Source organism: Lissotriton helveticus, chromosome 8 (genome assembly GCF_964261635.1).
Source record: "Lissotriton helveticus chromosome 8, aLisHel1.1, whole genome shotgun sequence".
Taxonomy (NCBI): domain Eukaryota; kingdom Metazoa; phylum Chordata; class Amphibia; order Caudata; family Salamandridae; genus Lissotriton; species Lissotriton helveticus.
In genome coordinates this window covers 258,351,245-258,370,330 of record NC_136069.1, presented here as the reverse complement: position 1 = coordinate 258,370,330, position 19,086 = coordinate 258,351,245, and the positions used below count along the sequence as shown (strand labels likewise).

Below are 19,086 nucleotides of genomic sequence, written 5' to 3'. Positions count from 1 at the left end.
GGACGTGGCTTGTTAGAGCTCCCGCCGGCCCGACGCTTATCCTGACATTATCCTGGTCCCTGAACCCTACGGAGTGTGCCACGACCGAGGAGACCTGAGCGGACATCGCTGGGAGCCGTCCGGTGCCTGACACGAAGCGCGGAGTCCATCTGGCGCGAAGAGGCGAGTGGGTGAAGCGAGCGGCCTAGTGCCCGCCGGACAGGCCGGGGCCTCAATTTTGGCGTGCCCGGGCCGGACCCGGGGCGGACGGCGCTGCTTACCGACGGCGCTCTAGGGCTACCCACTACCGGCGGCCCATTGAGGAGTGCCATATCTCCCCCCACACTGCCAGCGGTGGGGGCCCGTGCCTCTGTGGGTGCCCTGGTGGAGCTGCGGCCTTCCTGCTTTGGCGGCGCCGGGGCCTCGAGTTTGGCGACCCCCGCGCCTTGTGCACCCCTTGATCCTGGGACCCTCCGCTGTTGGCGCCTGCAGTGCCTTACATCCTTTGGCGCATTCTGCTGCCGGCGGACACGGCGCTGCACCCTCCGCCCTCGTGGACTGAGTCGGGCGGGGGCGGCCAGTGCCCGTGACGAGCCGGGGGTGCCGGTGAGATCGGTGTGGCCCGGGCGCCGGCCCGCTGTGGGGACTGCCGAGCTGCACGGGAGCAAGTGCAGGCCATTCTGCCCCAGTGGACATAGGGGCTCGCTGGTCCCGCTGGCATAGATCGGAGGAGTCGGACACCTGGGGAGAGGCTTCCATGCGCTGAGATCTGGCGAGGCTGCACGACTTGAGTCCCTCCCTGTGACCGACGGCTCGGCGACGGCGAGATCCTGAGTGGACTGGTGTGCTTCGGCCGCCCCGGCTGGGACCTGAGTTGGGGACCCTCGAGCGGTGCGACCCCCCTACAGGTGCGTGCTACTGGTGGGTCGCCTCTGCCGCCGCCGCCATGACCAGGGGCACGGCCGCCACAAAGTCTGGGCCAATCGACAAATTTACCGGCCCCGGTGGAAGTGCTGGAGCGGCTGGTGGGGGTCAGAGTACTGGGCCAGACAACGCGGCACTGCTGACAGCCATCAATCAGTCCCGTGATATGTTAGATGCGAAGATTGGAGCGGTGGGAACCGATGTGATGCTTCTGCGCCAGGACCTCCGCAACGCAGTCGCTCGCATAACGGAGACGGAGACCAGGGTCACGACAGTTGAGGGGGATGTTGGCGTCCTTAAGAAGAAGATTGCCGACATGGAACAGACTCAACGAGGCCTGGCACTGCGGGTGGAAGATGCCGAAGGGCGGGCGCGACGGAACAACCTGCGCTTTGTTGGCTTTCCGGAGGACTGTGAGAAAGGGCCCATGGATGTCTTCCTGTCTCGGTGGCTGGAGAGCTGGCTGCCCCCGGACGCCCTGTCGAGCTGCTTTGTGGTGGAGCGCGCGCATCGCACCTTGACGCAGAAACCGCCAGTTGGGGAGCGACCTCGCCCGATCATTGCTAGGCTCCTTAACTTTCACGACAGGGATGTCATCCTCCGGGAAGCGCGGCTCAAGGACACGCTGCTTTATGACAACCACAAGATCATGATATTCCCTGATTACACCAAACTGGTCCACCAGCAGAGGCATTCCTTCCTGGAGGCGAAGGCCAAGTTGCGAGGTCTCAAGATCCAGTATTCGCTGCTATATCCGGCTCGCCTCAGGGTGGTCTTCAACTCAAAGACTCTCTTCTTCGATACACCAGAAGCCGTCTTCGCTTGGACTGATGAAACTGTCAGGATTCGCCCGCATGCCCAGCCGGGGTTGCACTCCGGGTCGCCACGTGGCTCCTCGACGGACCGGAGCGACCCGCCTGCCAAAGGGAAACGCCATCGCAAATCCCGCTCCCGACGGAGGTCCCTGTCCCGGGATCCCTTGCTGGGGGACACACAACCTGACACAGAATAGCCTGGCGAAGACTCAGGATTGTCGCAGGCCAGGGCTGCCTGCTGGCGGCCTCTCGTCGATGTCTCTACCCCGTGGCTGTTGAACTCTGGCCGATGGAGCGGCCGTTGACTGGTGCAGTATTGACTCCTTTCCTGGTGGGGGTGTGGACGCTTGCGGTCCAACACCCCTTGGTTCGTGGTGCCTTACTGCTGATGTTGCTGTTTCCCTGGAGTGGGTTCGGGGTGCACTTTATGGGCTGCCTCCTCCGGATGGGGTTGGGGGGTGGTTCTGGGAGTGTGCCTGGTTAGGGTTTTACAGGGAGTCTAGTTGGGATCCATTGGTATGACTGGCTTTAGACGCTGTGTTTTGGGTCTGAAGTACCGTATACCGCGACAGATGCTTCATTGTTTATTGAGGTATTGGGGTGGGGGTGGGGGGCTCTGGGGTGTTAGGTTGTTGGGGGACTGGGTTGGGACTAGTGGGGTGGCGGGGGTTGGGAATGTGTTCTGTGGGATGCACGTGTTTCGTATGTGGTCGGCGGCTGGTGGGCTGGGAGTTCGGGCTGGGTTGCGGGGATTGTGGACACGGACCCCTTGGGACAATGGCTGACGCCCCACGACTTGTGCCGTCTACTGCTCTCATGCGTGTACTGAGTTGGAATGTCCGGGGGCTCCTGGACAAGATCAAACGGGGGGCTGTGCTCCGCTGGGCAAAAAGGGACCTGGCTGACGTGCTCCTCCTCCAGGAAACGCACATGCTGGGTACGAAGGCTCTGAGCCTGCAGAGGTTTGGCTTCCACCAGGTGTTTCATGCGGGGTTTGCCAGGGGCTCGAGGGGGGTAGCCATCCTGGTTCATAAACGACTAGCATATACCCATGAGCGTCAGTGGCTTGATCCGCAGGGCCGGTTTGTGTTTGTGCAAGGGAAGATTGGTGTGGAGCCCGTAATCCTTGGTAGTGTGTATGCCCCTCCCCCGCTGCAGTGGGCCCTTGCGGAGCGACTGTTTACCCTGTGGGCCGAACTTCCCCGTTCTCTGGCGGTAATTGGTGGCGACTGGAACGACGTGTTGGATGTGGCTCTGGACAGGCAGAGGAGGCAGGGGGTCGCAGCTGCGGCCTCGCCTACGAAGCTGAGTGCAATGATTGATGGCCTTGGTTGGGTGGATGTGTGGCGACACCTTCATGCAGAGAGACGAGAATACACCTATGTGTCTGCTGTGCATGGCTCCCTTTCACGCTTGGACTGTATATTTGTACCGGGGACTTTCCTTGATAGAGTAAAGGGGGCGGCGATCCGACCTCGCGGGCTGTCCGACCACTCCCCAGTGGCGGTTCAAATTGACCTTTGCAAGGCGCGCCAACCTTTCAGGTGGCGGATGTCTACATGGCACCTGCAGCAACCGGGCTACTCTCGGCACTTGCGCGGCGCGATTGCCCACTACTGGCGGGACAATCTGACAGAGGACGTTGATGCTGTGACAGTGTGGGAAGCCATGAAACCCGCCATGAGGGCTGTCGACCTTGCCTGGTGCGCGTCTGCCCGCCGGACCCGACAGGAAAGTATCGCCACTGCGGCGGAGAGTGTGGAAAGGCGTGAGGCACGACACAGGGAGGCGGCCGATGATATGACGTTGCGGCTGCTGTTACAAGCACAACGGTCTTACTCCTCGGTCTTGTTGGACGAGGCCCGCCAAGCGTGGCTGGCTACGCGTAGTAGGGTGTACCAGTGGGGCGACAAGTCCTGCACCATGCTCCACCGGTTGTGTCAGCAGACTTTTCAGCCGATCACTTTACCGGGGCTGGTCGACGGCGCGGGGGTGGCAATAACAGACCCCTCGATCCTTGCTGCGAGCTTCGCGCGCTACTACGAACGTCAGTATGCCCCTCGTGAGAGCCTCTCCCCCGATGGCATTGCGGCTTACCTCGCGGCGGTTCGCCCGCAGGCGGTACCTGATGAGGTCCGCGATGCCCTGGATCTCCCCCTGACGGCGGAGGAGTTGGGTGACGCGCTGGGTCAACTCAATACGGGTAAAGCACCTGGGCCTAGTGGGTTCCCCAGTGAATTTTACCGGAAATTCCACCTGCAGCTTGGGCCGCATTACAGGCGGGCTCTGGAACTGGCTCGGGAGCGGGGTAGCCTTCCCCCGGACTGGCGCCACGCCGAGATTGTGGTGTTTCAAAAGCCGGGCAGACCCCCCGAGCGCCGCGAGTCCTACCGACCCATCTCCCTTATTAATTTTGAAGCCAAACTCCTGGCCAAGGCGCTTGCGAATCGCCTGCTTCCCCACATATCGGCCCTTGTCCACCCGGATCAGGCGGGATTCATGCCGCACCGGGCGACACGACACAACATTCGGCGGGCGCAGGCGGCGATTGACGCGATTGGGACGACTGGGGACCAGGCGGCGCTGTTGTTGGCTGACATAGATAGTGCCTTTGACTCGGTCAGCTGGGCCTACCTCCTTACCCTCCTGCCACTTCTGAACCTGGGTCCGGTTTTCGTCTCCTATGTGAAGTTACTCTATACCGATATCACCGCTTCTGTGCGCGTCTCTGGGGCAATTTCCGCGCGATTCCCCGTGGCCAGGGGCACTCGTCAGGGGTGCCCCCTCTCCCCGTACCTTTTTGCGCTGGCCATGGAACCCATGGCCGCCCGAGTGCGCCAGGACGCGCTTTACCGGGGCTTTGTGTGGGGGTCGGGCCACTCGGACCGCATTGCTCTATATGCGGACGACGTGCTCTTTTTCATGACCGATTTACACCGTACAGGTCCCCGTGTACTTGACATAATGCGGGAGTTCGGCCAGGCGTCGGGGCTCTTTCTTAACCCTCGCAAGTCTACCCTGTGGATTCTGGGGGGTGCCTCGGTGAGTTGCCAGTGGGCTGCGCCTCTTCAGGTGGCGGTCGACGGCATGAAGTACCTGGGCGTACACCTCTCGGCCTCGCCTGCTGTGGCATGGGACCGTAACATCCAGCCGGTGTGGGACAGGGTCCAGGTTGATGTTAAGACCTGGACGCGTATGCCCCTCAATATTTATGGCCGGTCGGCTATTTTCAAAATGGTGGCCCTGCCTCGGCTCCTCTACCAACTACAGAATCACCCGTATAAAATAGACCCGCAGTGGTTCCGTGGTGTCAACTCGGTGCTGGGCAGGTTTCTGTGGGCCGGGGGTGCCTCTAGGGTGGCACTGCGTACCTGCTTCCTCTCTACCTACTGTGGCGGCTTGGCGTCCGCTGATCTGCTATCGTATTACCAGGCCTCCCATCTTCTAGTGCTCAATGAGTGGTGGTATGGGGATCGTAGCGATCCGGCCTATGCTCTGGAGCACTCCTTGATGGATGGTGCCACTCTCCACACTCTGCTGTACTCGGCCAGGCGGAGGAGGGCCTTGCCGAGGGTCACTCAGGTGGTCTTCGCGATCTGGCGGCAGGCTCTGCGCCGCATGGGGTGGTGGGGCAGGCTGACGGCCGAGACGCCACTGTGGCATAACGGTCTACTCCCAGAGCTGGCCTCCTTGTCCGGGTTCGGCGGCTGGGACGCGATCGGGATTTCGTCCCTCGGTAATGTCCTCAACGGAACCACGCTTAAGTCCTTTCAGGACCTTAGCTCCGAGTATAATTTGTCCAGGTCCCAATTCTTTCGCTATCTTCAGTTCCGGCATGCCCTTGGCCCCAGCCTAGTGGGGTTGGAACAGCTCCCCGACTTTAGTCCCATTGAGGCTAAATTGTTTATGGGCGACCTGGGCGAAAAGAAAGTCTCTCAGATATACCGATCCCTGGTCGTCAGCTGCTCCCCCTCCCTTTCGACCTTGAAGGCCTCCTGGGAGAGTGATGTTGGCCCCTTGGATGAGGACGATTGGCGGGAGGCCCTCGAATCTCCTCGGTGTGCAGCTATAGCCGTCCGTCTTCGGTTCATTCAATTTAAATACCTCCATAGGGCCTATTATACTAGGGATCGGCTGTGGCGTGCGGGCCTCATAGCTACCCCTGAATGTCTGAGATGTGGTGCTGAGAGGGGGACGCTTTTCCATACCGTGTGGTCCTGTGAGAGGCTGACCCGATTCTGGGCGGGTGTGTGGGACTGCCTGTCGGAAGTGCTGGGGTGGGATGTACCCCGTACCCCTAGGCTGGGTCTCCTTCATATTCTGGAAAATGTTGGGGGTAACACTTACAAGCGCCACCTACTGCTGTTGGGGCTCGTGGTGGCTAAGCGTGACCTGGCCCAAGCATGGAAGTGCGAACGTGCCCCCCCCCTGAGTGCGTGGAAGGCAGGGTTGGACTACCTGATGGGTTTAGAATTACCCGTGTTTGAGGCCAGGGGGTGCCCCCGGAAACACTATAAGATCTGGAAGCGGTGGGCGGACTACAGGGATCTGGACCTCGATCCCCCAGCTGACATTGATGATGTGCTGGCCCTTGATGCGGACCCCGGGCCCTAGGCTACTAGCCAGCTCTGACATTGCTTCCGTCTCCTGTTGCTGACTAGCGATCACGTGCACTGGGTTAGGGTGGGATAAGGGGTGGGTAGTCAGAAGGGGAGTTGGGGGTTGCTGTTGGGTATGGGTGGGCTGGGGGGGTTTAGGGGCGTGCCCCCTTTTGTTTCCATAAAACTCTGAGTTCGCTACCATGCCTTTCTTTGTCTGTGTTGTTGACAGTCTCCTCCTGACTGTGGAGGGCTGTCCTGACTCTTGCTTGAACTCTTAATAAACACGGTTTTGAAAAAAAAAAAATTCCAATACGGGAAATGTCTCAATGTCAATGATAACAAGCAGCACAAAATATGATTTTGAAATGGGCACAAATACGATATATATATATATATACATATATATATACAGAATACAAGGCACCCTTGATTCTGTGATCAAGAAAAAGAGAATATACACAATCAGTGTCGGAAGCTGGCTCTGTATATAATATACCAAAGTAAGGTATACTGTCCAATGGATCCCCGGTGGTTTTCCAGAGGATAGAGGAGATAATAACTTACTCTCTTTTGTGGTAGTGTGATTTCAACAGTTAGGCTTATCAGAGGGTTGTGTTAAGCATTTGTTGAACACACATAGTCAAGAAATGAGGCACACAATCAGAGACTAACTCCAAATCCAATATTTGTATAAAATATCACGTTGCTACTTTTATTTTAAAGCTCAGAAAAACTCTGTTGCTGGTAAGTATCAGTTTAAAAATAGCAATACTTTCAGGTACAGTAGGAATGTGTTACAAATAGCAATAGGAATACTTTACAGCAGCACTGAAAATACTTTGTAGTGTCAATCAACAATAGCAATACTTAGCAACGTAGAAAATAGACACTAGTGCAAATAGCAAGAAATACAAAGTAATCCTATTGAAGGAAAACAGTTATGCACCTTAACGGGAAAGTACACAACTTACTATTCCAGTATTCGGGTGTACGGACCAACACAGGGCAAGGTCCAAGTGAACACCAAGTCTGCACCACTAGCAGCATAGGGGCAGCTGGCTGTAAAGGTCAAAGGTGGTGCCGGGTACCCAATGCTAGTCTATGGGAACTGGGGGTGAGTGGAGATGCACGATTTGCAGGTAAGCACCTGCAGTTTCAGGGCATAGGCCCTGGGGATTTAGACAGTCACATGGGGGCAACAAGGCAGCACCAAGCATACACCACCAGCGGTACAGGGTGCAAAGACAGCGTTAGGCGCCCAATGCAAGTAAATGAAGAACTTGTTTCACGAAGGGGCTGCAGGTTCGGACCAGGAGTATGATAGAATGACCAAAGAATGGGCAGGTATGTTGCGATGTGGGTGGATGCTGGGGCACCTTCGGTTGGGCTAGTCAAGGTCAGGGAGCTGAGGATGCAGGGATGCCTTTTGACATCGGGACATCTTCACCGGAGCCGGAGCCATGCTGAGGCTGCAGGCTTCTTCATGGACTCCAGGAGAGGTCAGCCACCAATGGATTCCAGGTCTGGATCACAGGGGGGACTTCACTGGATCAGTCGGCCACTCAGACTTGGGCCGTGGGCGTCGGGTGCAGAGTGGGCAGGACTCACAATTCCAAAAGGCAAGGGAGTCCTTTGTGTTGGTTTCTTTGTGGACAGGGCCGCTGTCCTCAGGAGTTCTTGGTGTTTGGGGAAGGCAGGCAGTCAGTCCTTCCAGGGTTCTAGAGGTTGCAGTTCATGCAGGATGAGTCGCTTTTTAGGGCAGGTTTCTTCAAGGGCTGCAGACAGCCCGGTGGGGCTGGGGCCAAGCCAGTTCTTGTCTGGAGTTTTCACTGTTGTATGGCTCTTCGGTTCTTCTTCTCCTTTAGGTCACCAGGAATCTGAGGTTCAAGGGTGCCTCTAAATACTACATTTAGGGGCATTTACAGGTACTGGCAGGTAGTTGCCAATGGGTTAATTGCCTCAAGGGTGAATCTACCCTTTGTAAGTCCACTCCCTTTGGGGAGGGGGCATACCCCTAATCCTATTGCCTACAATCCTCACATCCAATATGGAGGGTTTTCAAAGGAGGGGGTCACTTCAGCCCTGGACACCTTAAGGGTGGTCCTGGCTGAAAGGGGACACACCTCTACTGATTACAAAATGTTCCGCTGACCTTGCTGCCAAAAGTGGGGCTTGGTCAGGGGCCCAGCATCATCTCCACTAGCTAGAGAGGTCCTAGATAGCACATCTAAGGGAAGGAAGCCTTCGCCTCAGTCCAGCGCGACCTAAAGTAGCCTTTTAGCACTACTTGCTTCTAAGCTCTTTTCTGCAAAAGTTTCATTCAAAATTCAATATCTCAAACTTTGGATTTTTGTCCATTTGGTTTTACTTTGCTCAGATAAATATTCTCTATTTTCTTAAACTGTTGTGGAGTCTTTCTGTGGTGTTTTCACTGTTACTGTATGAGTTATTGCAACAATCTTTACACATTGCCTTTTAAGTTAAGCCTACTTGCCAGTGCTTAATTTGTAAATTAAGTAGTGCCAGGGCTCTCGTCAGGTCACTGCTGCTTCCACCACACATTGCCTCGCTATGCTGTCAATAATAGTAACAACAAAACTACTAACCATCACACTCCTACAAGTGTGACAATTCAGACTATTTAATGGCCCCCAAGCTAGAAGAATGTCTTGGGCAGGAGGTAGTAGCCATTTTTAATGAATATAGCATTAATAATTAACTGTTGTTGTGGTCATCTCTAAGTTAGCTAAATAGCACCACCTTGTGGCAGGCTGTCACAAGCACCAGTGCTGACAATTAAGTGCTGGTGCCGAGCACCGGAAACCACCAGCTCAAATTAAGCACTGCTGCTTGCTCTGTGCCAAGCTACCAGAGGGTGAGCACAGTATCATTTAGGATTGTGTTGTGACTTACCCTGACTAGGATTAAGGTGTCTGTGTACTTGGACAGGGGGCATATCTCTGCAAACTAAAGACCCAATTTCTAACAGTAGTCAAAAGGCAAAATGTTGTGGCAAAGTACAATGTAAATAAATGACACTGCAAAGCTTTAAATGTAATGGACAACATGCTGCAGGTTCAAAGACTAATTGCAGTGATGACAAGCAACATTACGCTTACCAAGGGTTTTACTAGCAAAAAGAGCCATTGCACTCTGCAGTCTATCTGGTCGGACCGCCTGAACAACAAGCACCTTAAAATAAAGTAGACAGTATTTAGCGGGTTCATACAAATACATTTCAAATTATAATATCGCTACCTCCATTATAATTAAACATGCCTCAGTTTAAATACAATACATATGCACAATATATAGACTCCTTATGACTCGATACTTTATGGCCAATTAACGAACTTGTTCATTTTACAAAGTTAAAAAATATATATTTTCCAAATGTTTACAAACTTGAATCGAGATACTGTCTCTACCAGAAAGGGTTTTACCGAAGTAAGTAACTTGCTCTTCTGATAGAGACTTCCGTAGGTTCCTCACCTTTTAAGTAAATACCAGAGCAGTGCCTATGGTGATGAACAACTGTGTATAGGTTCAAAAAGTAAGCATATTAAACAAGTTAAAACAACATTTAAATTCCTCTGTGGCATTATAAATAGGATCAATCCCTTCAAAAAACACATCACAACAGGTGATTTATAAAGTGAGGCTTGATCCAGTAAACGTGAGAAAGCCGAAAAGGGCTGCTGGATAACCTTTAACCATGGTCACAGCAAGGACTTGCTGAGCTAGTGGCAAACTAAACAAAATAATATCAGAAAGGAAAGTTTATAAAGGCTGGATATGACGGGAGCAACACTTCTTCCAGCGTCTATCATAAAAATAATGTGTACTACTTCTGAAAGGCGATCGTATGTCCTCAACTACTGCTGCTCAATCTCCATGCATGGAGGTGTCGGCGAATCAGGTTTGGGTGCAGAACCTGACCCTGTTGCTCCTCCAGTAGAGCCAGCCAAACTGGTGCTCATGGTCAGATGTTCGTGATCCTTGGAGGGAAAGTTTTCCAAACCAAATGGATCACTCGATGCTCCAATACATTTATGTTAAGTTGAGCTTCCACTGGTGACCAGAGAACTCTGATCTCCATCTTTCCCAAATGACCTCCCCAACCTAATAACAAAGCATCTTTCACAATGGTTACTAATGGGTGAGACAGGTGCGAGGGGTCTACCACTGGTCCATTTGCATTCTAGTAGTCACCACTGCAGATCTTTAGCAAGTTTCCTCCATCACCTGACTAAAATCTGACAGATTTCCTTGGTGTTGAGCCCACTGAGACTTCAAATTCCACTGCAGAGCCCACATGTGCCACCTGGCATGATCCACGAGCAGACTGCAAGAGGTCAAGAGACCAGAAGCCTCCGAGCCACTCTCAACCGAGATCCAGGCTGCAGCCAGAAATACCAGGATCAAAGCCCAAATATCTTGGACTCACAAAGGCAGAGGTATAGTTCGATACAACTTTGCCTCTGCAATGGAGTCAGGTGTGACTTCGGCACAATATTGGAAAACCCTAATGAAATCAACAAGTCAGCCATCTTTCTGGAGATGGCTGGCGACTGTTTAAGGCAAATGTACAGTCAACAGCTAGTTGCTGATGTACAGGAATACTGGTATTCCTGACCTGCAGAGATGTGCTGCAACCACTAACATCACCTTTGTGAACACCTGAGGTCCATTGGTCAGCACGAAGTGGGGGACGGATAACTGAAAATGTCCCTGTCCTGCCTGAAAACGCAGATAATGTCTGTAAGATGCAGGATGGGAAAGTGAAAATACGTATCCTGCATATCTAGAGCTACCATCCAGTCCCCTAGACAGAACTTGGGCAACGTGAGCATTTTGAAGTTGTCTTTCCTCAAAAAGAAGTTTAGACAAAGATCTAAAATTGGGGAAGGATTTGTACTTTTTTTGGTATTAAAAAAACCGGCAGTAACAGCAAGTCTCTATTTCTGAAACTGGAACTCTTTCTCTCGCTCCCTTTGCCAAAAGAGCCTGAACATCAGTGCGACAAATGGAGCTGTGGTTCTCTGACAGATACTGCAGTAGTGGCTGTAGATCCGAAGGGTACGACTGGAAAGGTAGGGAACAGCCCTGTGCCACGATCTGGAGCACACACTAATCTGAAGTCATGCTTCTCCATGCCAGTAGGTAATAGGTGATACAACCTCCAACCGGCCGATCGTGAGCCATCAAGGTCAAGGCTTTGAGCTTGCTGCAGAAGGGGGGTACTGGAGTTTGGGCAGATTGTTGTGTTTGGTTGGTTACACGTTGTATACCTGTTTCACGACCACACCCTCTAAAAGTCTTGTTAGGCTGTTGCTTTGAAGAAATGCACTGCCTGCCTTTGAAGATATCCCTTACTGAGCCCTTGAAAAGTGTGCTGCTGCTGTGATAGCTGGTGAGTTTGTGGTGCTGAACTTAAAAACCAGGCAGAGGCCTTGATCTCCTTAACTCTCTCAAGGGCTGTATCTGCCTTCACTTCAAATAACCAAGAGCCATCAAATTGCATGGCCATTAAAGAATGCTTGACATCAGAAGAAAAAACAGTTGAACAGATCTAAGGATGCGGTCTTATCACCACAGTGTTCTGAACGAGCATACACTAACAGAAACAGTAAATTACCTTCTGAATCTGAAAGAACAATCAGATCTGCTACAGGCGTCAGTGAAGCAAATTCTGGAATCATCTGTGGCCTCGATCAAATAATCTGTGGTGTCAGGCACGGTGCCAAAGTAAGAACATCTCACGCTTCATAGTCAATAGAATCAACGTTGTCAGTCTTTAAAGCAAACCAAAAGGCACAGCAGGTGTCGAGGAAGGTTACGGCAAAGTCTGATCAGCCAGAGGCCTCCCCGGTTCTTTGGAGTATGAAGGCGTACTAGAGGGAACCCAGAACAGCACAAAAGATTGAGTCCTTAGCTTTTTTAAGCTTTTGGAGCTGATCTGGCATTGCCACCTTATTTGCTGGTAGTTGAAAGGGAGAATGCGTAGAAGGTGGATCTACAATGAGGGAACAACTTTTTTTCTAAGTCCTGGTTACCTCATGCAACTCTGAATGGCAGGAATGAATGGAATGGCGCGATGTAGGAGAACCATGCTTGAATTTCATGTTTCTTATAGTTGTTTTTGACTTCAATGAAGTACTGTCCTTCGAGCGGCCTCTTGAAGGAGAACGAGATCATCTTCTTGACCTTAACCGAGACCGTCTTATCTTCAATGTTCTCATCTCTGCTACAGTGAATTTAGTTTCCGAATCTCAAATTGTCTTCATCTTGGAGCATGGGGAACATGACTTCGAGTTGTGGCCCAAACGCACAAGTTACTACTTGTGTAACGATATATCTGTAAGAGACATTAGTTAGTGATAGATTCCTTACCTTAGAATATCCCCGGGCGTCAGACTGGATCTGGAATTTTTGCATAGCAGTACCCTTGCGCGTCGGTAGGCGTCGTGTGCGGCTCCACGTACGTCATCGGCGTCGTGGGCGCCGTGATGACGTCGTCGGAGTACTTACACGCCGCCTCCGCGTGCTGACGTCAGTTCTTAGACACAGCTTTTCCGCGCCAGAAGCCCCGAGCCATGTTAAAAACCAACACTGGTGCCATTGAAACTAGGGCCCTGAAAGGGGATGACCTTAACCCTAGATATCGGTTCGCAGAACGGGGAGGATGGGTGGGTCGGTAAGGAATCTATCACTAACTAATGTCTCTTACAGATATATCGTTACACAAGAAGTAACTTGTGCATCTCAAAGAGCCACGTTAGTGATAGATTCCTTACCTTAGAATAGATACCCCAGCAATACCAACCCCGGTGGTGGGTCTGCGAACCAATAATCACACCAGAAAGTCCTGGATGACGGAACGGCCAAAGAAGCCATCCCTCCGGATTTGACTGTCCAGGCAGTAGTGTCTTGCAAACGTGTGCAGCGAGGCCCACGTAGCCGCCTGGCAAATGTCCTGCAACGGCACTCCCCGGCCCAGGGCAGTTGTAGTCGCCGTGGCCCGGGTGGAATGAGCCCGCAATCCAACAGGGGGCTCCTTTTTAGCCAAGGAGTAACATGCCTGGATACGCAAGATGATCCACCGAGAGAAGGTCCGCTTGTGCACCGCTTTTCCCTTCTTAGCGCCCACGTAACCAACAAAGAGTTGGTCATCCACCCGGAACTGGCGTGTGCGATCCAAGTAGAATGAAAGCGCACGTTTTGGATCCAGACGGTGGAGCCGCTCTTCCTCTTTAGAGGGATGCGGTGGCGGAAAGAAGGTGGGCAAAGTGGCGGAAAGAAGGTGGGCAATATGGAAGGCCGTGACAACCTTGGGCAGGAAAGATGGCTTAGTACGCCACACAACCTTGTCCGGATTGGACAGAAAGGAAAGGGGGTGTACATGAAAGAGCCTGGAGCTCACTCACTCTCCTGGCAGAGGTGATGGCAACCAGGAAAGCAGTCTTCAAAGTAAGAAGACGGAGAGGACAGTTGTGAAGTGGCTCAAAGGGAGCGCACATCAGAAACGTAAGAACCAGGTTCAAGTCCCACTGAGGCATCACAAATGGAACAGAAGGGAACATGTGTGTGATGCCGTTTAGAAAACGAGTTACAATAGGGGACTTGAACAAAGAAGGTTGATCAGGTAGCCTTAGGAAGGCTGAAAGGGCAGAAAGGTAGCCCTTGATAGTGCCCAGAGCAGAGCCTCGCCGGGCAAAAGAAAGAAGGAAGAGAAGAACCTCAGAAAGAGGGGCAGCAAGAGGATCCACAGCCTTTGCTGTGCACCATGCCACAAATCTGTTCCACCTGCAGGCGTATACCGAATTTGTGGAGGAACGCCTGGCTGCCAGAATGACATTACAGACTTCAGGAGGCAAGTCAAATGGCCTCAACTGTCGCCGCTCAATCTCCAAGCATGGAGGTGGAGACTGGACAGGTTCGGGTGGAGGACCGTCCCCTGCTGCTGCGACAGAAGGTCCTCCTGAAGAGGCAGACGAACCGGGGGATCGACTGACATACTGAGTAGCTCTGGAGACCAGTACCTTCGTGCCCAGTCCGGAGCCACAAGGATGACTTGTGCCCGGTCGCGCTTGATCTTCTTCAGCACTCTGGGCAGAAGTGGTATAGGCGGAAAGGCGTACAATAGACCGCAACTCCACTCGCGACGAAAAACGTCTCCAAGCGAGTGCCGCCTTGGAAATTCCAACGCGCAGAACTGAGGACATTGCGCGTTCTCTTCTGTGGCGAATAGATCTAACCAAGGCTCTCCCCACTGCTGAAAGAGGCCTTGCGCCACGTCCAAGTTCAGACGCCATTCGTGATCCATCATGCACCGACAGCTGAGTTTGTCCGCCCTGGCGTTCAGAGAACCTGCCAGGTGTTGAACCACCAGGGTCACGCCCTGATGTTCCAGCCACTGCCAGAGGCGCAGAGCCTCCTGGCAAAGGGTCCACGACCCCACCCCGCCCTGTTTCTTGCAGTACCACATGGCGGTGGTGTTGTCCGTGAACACCTGCACTACACTCCCCCGAACAGAGGGGAGGAATGCCTTCAGTGCTAGACGAATCACCCGCAGCTCCAAAAGGTTGATATGGAGCCGGGACTTCGCCGGAGACCAGAGGCCTCTGATCTCCGCCTCTCCCATGTGCCCATGTGGCCTCCCCAGCCCTGGAGGGACGCGTCAGTCACAACTACGTGCTACGGTTGGGGAAGGGAGAGGGATCTGCCGCTGACCCAATCGCGGTCCGTGAGCCACCACTGCAGCTGTCTCGCAGTGCCCTCCGAGATCAGGACATGGACGGATAGGTTGCCCTGATGCTGGGCCCACTAAAACTTCAGGTACCACTGCAGAGCCCGCATCCGCCACCGGGCGTGATGCACCAGAAGGATGCAGGAGGCCATCAGCCCCAGAAGCCGCAGCGTCAACCTGACCGAGACCCGGGACAAAGGCTGAAAGAGTGGAATCAGAGCCTGAATGTCCCGAACCGGCTGTTCGGGAGGATAAACCCGAAACTGCGTCGAGTTGAGAACCGCTCAGATGAAGAGGAGCTTCTGAGAGGGGCACAGGTGTGACTTCGGCACATTGATGGAAAACCCCAGCAGGTGCAGGAGGTTTGCCGTCGTCTGGAGGTGGCTGACGACTGTTTGGGGCGAGCCCGCCTTCAACAACCAGTCGTCGAGGTAGGGGAAGACTGAAACCCCTAACCTGCGCAGATGAGCTGCGACCACCGCCATCACCTTCGTGAACACCCGTGGGACGCTTGTAAGGCCGAAGGGGAGCGCGGAAAACTGAAAGTGCTCGTGGCCTACCGTGAACCGCAGGTAACGCCGGTGGGCCTGCAGGACGGGGATGTGGAAATAAGCGTCCTGCAAGTCCAACGCTACCATCCAGTCTCCTGGGTCCAGGGCAGCTAAGACCTGAGCCAGTGTCAGCATTTTGAACTTCTCCTTCCGGAGGAAGCCGTTGACGTTCCGTAGGTCCAAGATAGGGCGTAGGCCCCCTTTGCCCTTCTTGGGTACCAGAAAGTAGTGGGAGTACTAACCACACCCTACTTCTGGCCCAGGAACGCGCTCGATGGCCCCCTTGGCCAAGAGGGCTGTAACTTCCTCCTGCAGAAGCCGCAAATGATCCCCCGATATGCGGTGGTATTGCAGTGGCATGGCTGGAGGGGTCGCCTCGAAGGGGAGGGAGTAGCCCCTTCGGACGGTTTGCAGCACCCACCTGTCCGACGTGACAGTGCGCCAGTGGAGGAGGTGATGGCGAACCCTGCCCCACACTGGGGACACATGGGCCTGAAAGCACGGACTAGGAGGGTTTTGAGGCGGATGCTGTGGGGAAAGGTGTGGACTGTCCTCGTTGTTGTCCCCGACCGCCGCCACGGCGGTTTCCATGGCCGCCACCGCGTTGGGTATTATCCTGCGGCGCGTGGCTGGCAGCACGTGTGGGTACACCCCTTCCTTGGCCACGAAAGGGGCGAAAAGCAGCCGTTTGCTGGCACGGGCCAAGAGCCCCAAGAACTTGGCCGTAGCCCTGGAGTCCTTAAAATGCTCAAGCGCATGGTCTGCCTTGTCGCCAAAAAGGCGACGGCCATCAAAAGGCATGTCCATGAGTGTATTCTGGACATCAGCCAAAAAGTTGGCGGACCTCAACCAGGCGTGCCGACGAATCGCCACCGTCGTTGCCATCGCTCTACCTAGTGAGTCGGTGGTATCCAGTCCACACTGGATAGAAGAACGTGCCGCATCTCGGCCTTCCACAAGGGCTTGGCCAAGTTTAGCCCGTACCTCCAACGGGCATTCTGGCAGCACGTCCGTGACCGTATCCCACAGGGAGTGGGTGTAGCGGCCCAAGAGGCATGCGGTGTTGGAAGACCGCAGTCCCAGACTTAGGGAGGAGAATACCTTCTTGCCGTATTGCTCAAACCTCTTGGATTCCCTGTCAGGCGGAGCCGACGGGAATGCGGTCTGGGAATTGGAGGCCTGGATCACCAGGCTCTCAGGGGTGGGGTGGGTGGACAGGAAACAAGGGTCGCCCGGGGCCGGGCGGTGGCGTCTGGCCACGTTCCTATCCACAGGCGAACCTGTAGCGGGCCTGGACCAAGTGCCCACAAGAACGTCAGTCAAGGCCTCATTAAACGGCAGCAGAGGCTCAGCCGTGCTTGACTGCAGGTTAAGGACCTCAGTGAGGAGGTTAGTCCTCACAGCCGCGACGGAGAGTTCAAGGCCCAAGGCCTTGGCTGCCCGCGTCAGCACCACACTGTAGGTAGCCCCCTCCTCCGTAGCCACGGTAGGAGGGGAGACAAAACCAGTGACTGGCGAAGTGTCCAGATCATTGGCATCCCCAAGTCCACCGGTCCAGTCCTCCTGGGACTGACACTACCGTGTCAGAGGGTCCTCAGACCCCTCCCAATACTCCTCATCACCCATCTCCTGGTACTCGGGGGGATCAAATGATGGGGCTGGTTCATGGAAGTTAAACTCTCCGAACGGCGTCGCTCGATCTCCTCCGGCGTCGCGCGCGGCCCAGGGACCGGAGGGTATGGGGCCGGACGCGACGCCTGCGACTCCGACGGAGCCGCGTGGGCGGTGCCACCTGAACCCCCGGCCGCGTCACGCGAGCTTCGGGGGGAGTCGGAAGAGCGATGATGTCTCTTCGACTTCTTGTGCTTACCTGGCGACTTCGACCCTGAGGAGTGATGTCGACTCCCGGAGCTCCGATAGCTCCTCTCCCGCGACCGGTCCCTCGACCTCCGGCCGGACCGGGACCTTTCCTGGCGCATGGCCGACTGCCGGAGTTCGAGTCGATTGTGGGACCGCTGCCGCCTAGCTTTCGAAGTCAGGGCCCGGCAGTCGGAACAGGTCTTGTTGTCGTGGTTGACGCCGAGACAGTGGATCCGGAACCGGATCCAGTGGGGGCCTGCGGCGCCGGGCCCTAAGGCGGCGCCGGGGCCGAAGCACCCGGCGGCGTCGGGGCCGAAGCCCCCGACCCGCTAGGGCCCCCAGACGGGTCCGCTAGGCCCGAAGGCGCCGCGGAGCCCGTCGGGGGAGTGAGGGCCCTCATGGCCAGGAAGAACCGCTCGATCTCCTCCGGCGTCGCGCGCTGCCCAGGGACCGGAGGGTATGGGGCCGGACGCGACACCTGCAACTCCGACGGAGCCGCGTGGGCGGTGCCACCTGAACCCCCGGCCGCGTCACGCGAGCTTCGGGGGGAGTCGGAAGAGCGATAACGTCTCTTCGACTTCTTGTGCTTACCTGGCGACTTCGATCCTAAGGAGTGATGTCGACTCCCGGAGCTCCGATGGCTACTCTCCCGCGACCGGTCCCTCGACCTCCGTCCGGACTTGGACCTTTCCTGGCACGTGGCTGACTGCCGGAGTTCGAGTCGTTTGCGGGACCGCTCCCGCCTAGCTTTCGAAGTCAGGGCCCGGCAGTCGGAACAGGTCTTGTTGTCGTGGTTGACGCCGAGACAGTGGAGACACCGACGGTGAGAGTCGGTGACCGACATCAGTCGGTCGCAGTCCTCAAAGGGTTTAAAACCTGGCATCCCTATCGGCACCGTCCGGAGTCGAAGACTCGAAAAATAAACGATCAAAAAGGATCAAAAAAGTTTAGTCAAAAAAGACTAAGGTACCACTTTTTCCGGATCTGCGCTGCTGGCGTAGAAAAAAGAAGAACTGACGTCAGCACGTGGAGGCGGCGTCTAAGTACTCCGACGACGTCATCACGGCGCCCGCGACGGACGCGGAGCCGCAGACGACGCCTACCGACGCGCAAGGGTACTGCTACGCAAAAATTGCCGGATCCAGTCTGACGCCTGGGGATATTCTAAGGTAAGGAATCTATCACTAACGTGTCTCTTTCAGATTAAGGCACCACAAACCGACATTGTGTGGCTTGTAACTGACATCTGTCAGTTACAAGTAATACACGGTTTAAAACCCAAAGGTTTTGGTGACATTCTGTACACAAAAAAGCTATTTCTATTAGAAATTAGCCATAAAAATCGTAAAATGACAGTTCAAGCTTCAGATCCACGTCAATTGGTGTGGAAAGAAAGGAACCGGCACCAGCATGAGCAGGTGACGTAAATGTATGGAATCTGACATCACAAACGCACGAAAAGGAGTTGCACACATGGAACCATGATGTCATAAGATGACACCTGTTGGGGCTGGAGGACATGGCTATGCAAAAGTTTACAGATTCTGTTCGGCACCTCAAGGAATTCAAAAGGTGAGGAATCTGCAGATATAAGTACCTATCAGAAC

At 54.5% G+C, this 19,086-nt stretch overlaps 1 protein-coding gene across 2 annotated transcripts in view; it reads right to left on the bottom strand.

Annotated features, from left to right (window-relative positions):
* Positions 1-19,086, bottom strand: part of DYNC2H1 (dynein cytoplasmic 2 heavy chain 1) — a 1,763,151-nt gene that overhangs the window by 365,554 nt on the left and 1,378,511 nt on the right. For both annotated transcript variants that reach the window (XM_078657019.1, XM_078657020.1), the window contains exon 75: positions 9,439-9,511. In XM_078657019.1, coding sequence (XP_078513145.1) covers positions 9,439-9,511 — 73 coding nt within the window. The remainder of the gene's footprint in view (positions 1-9,438; positions 9,512-19,086) is intronic.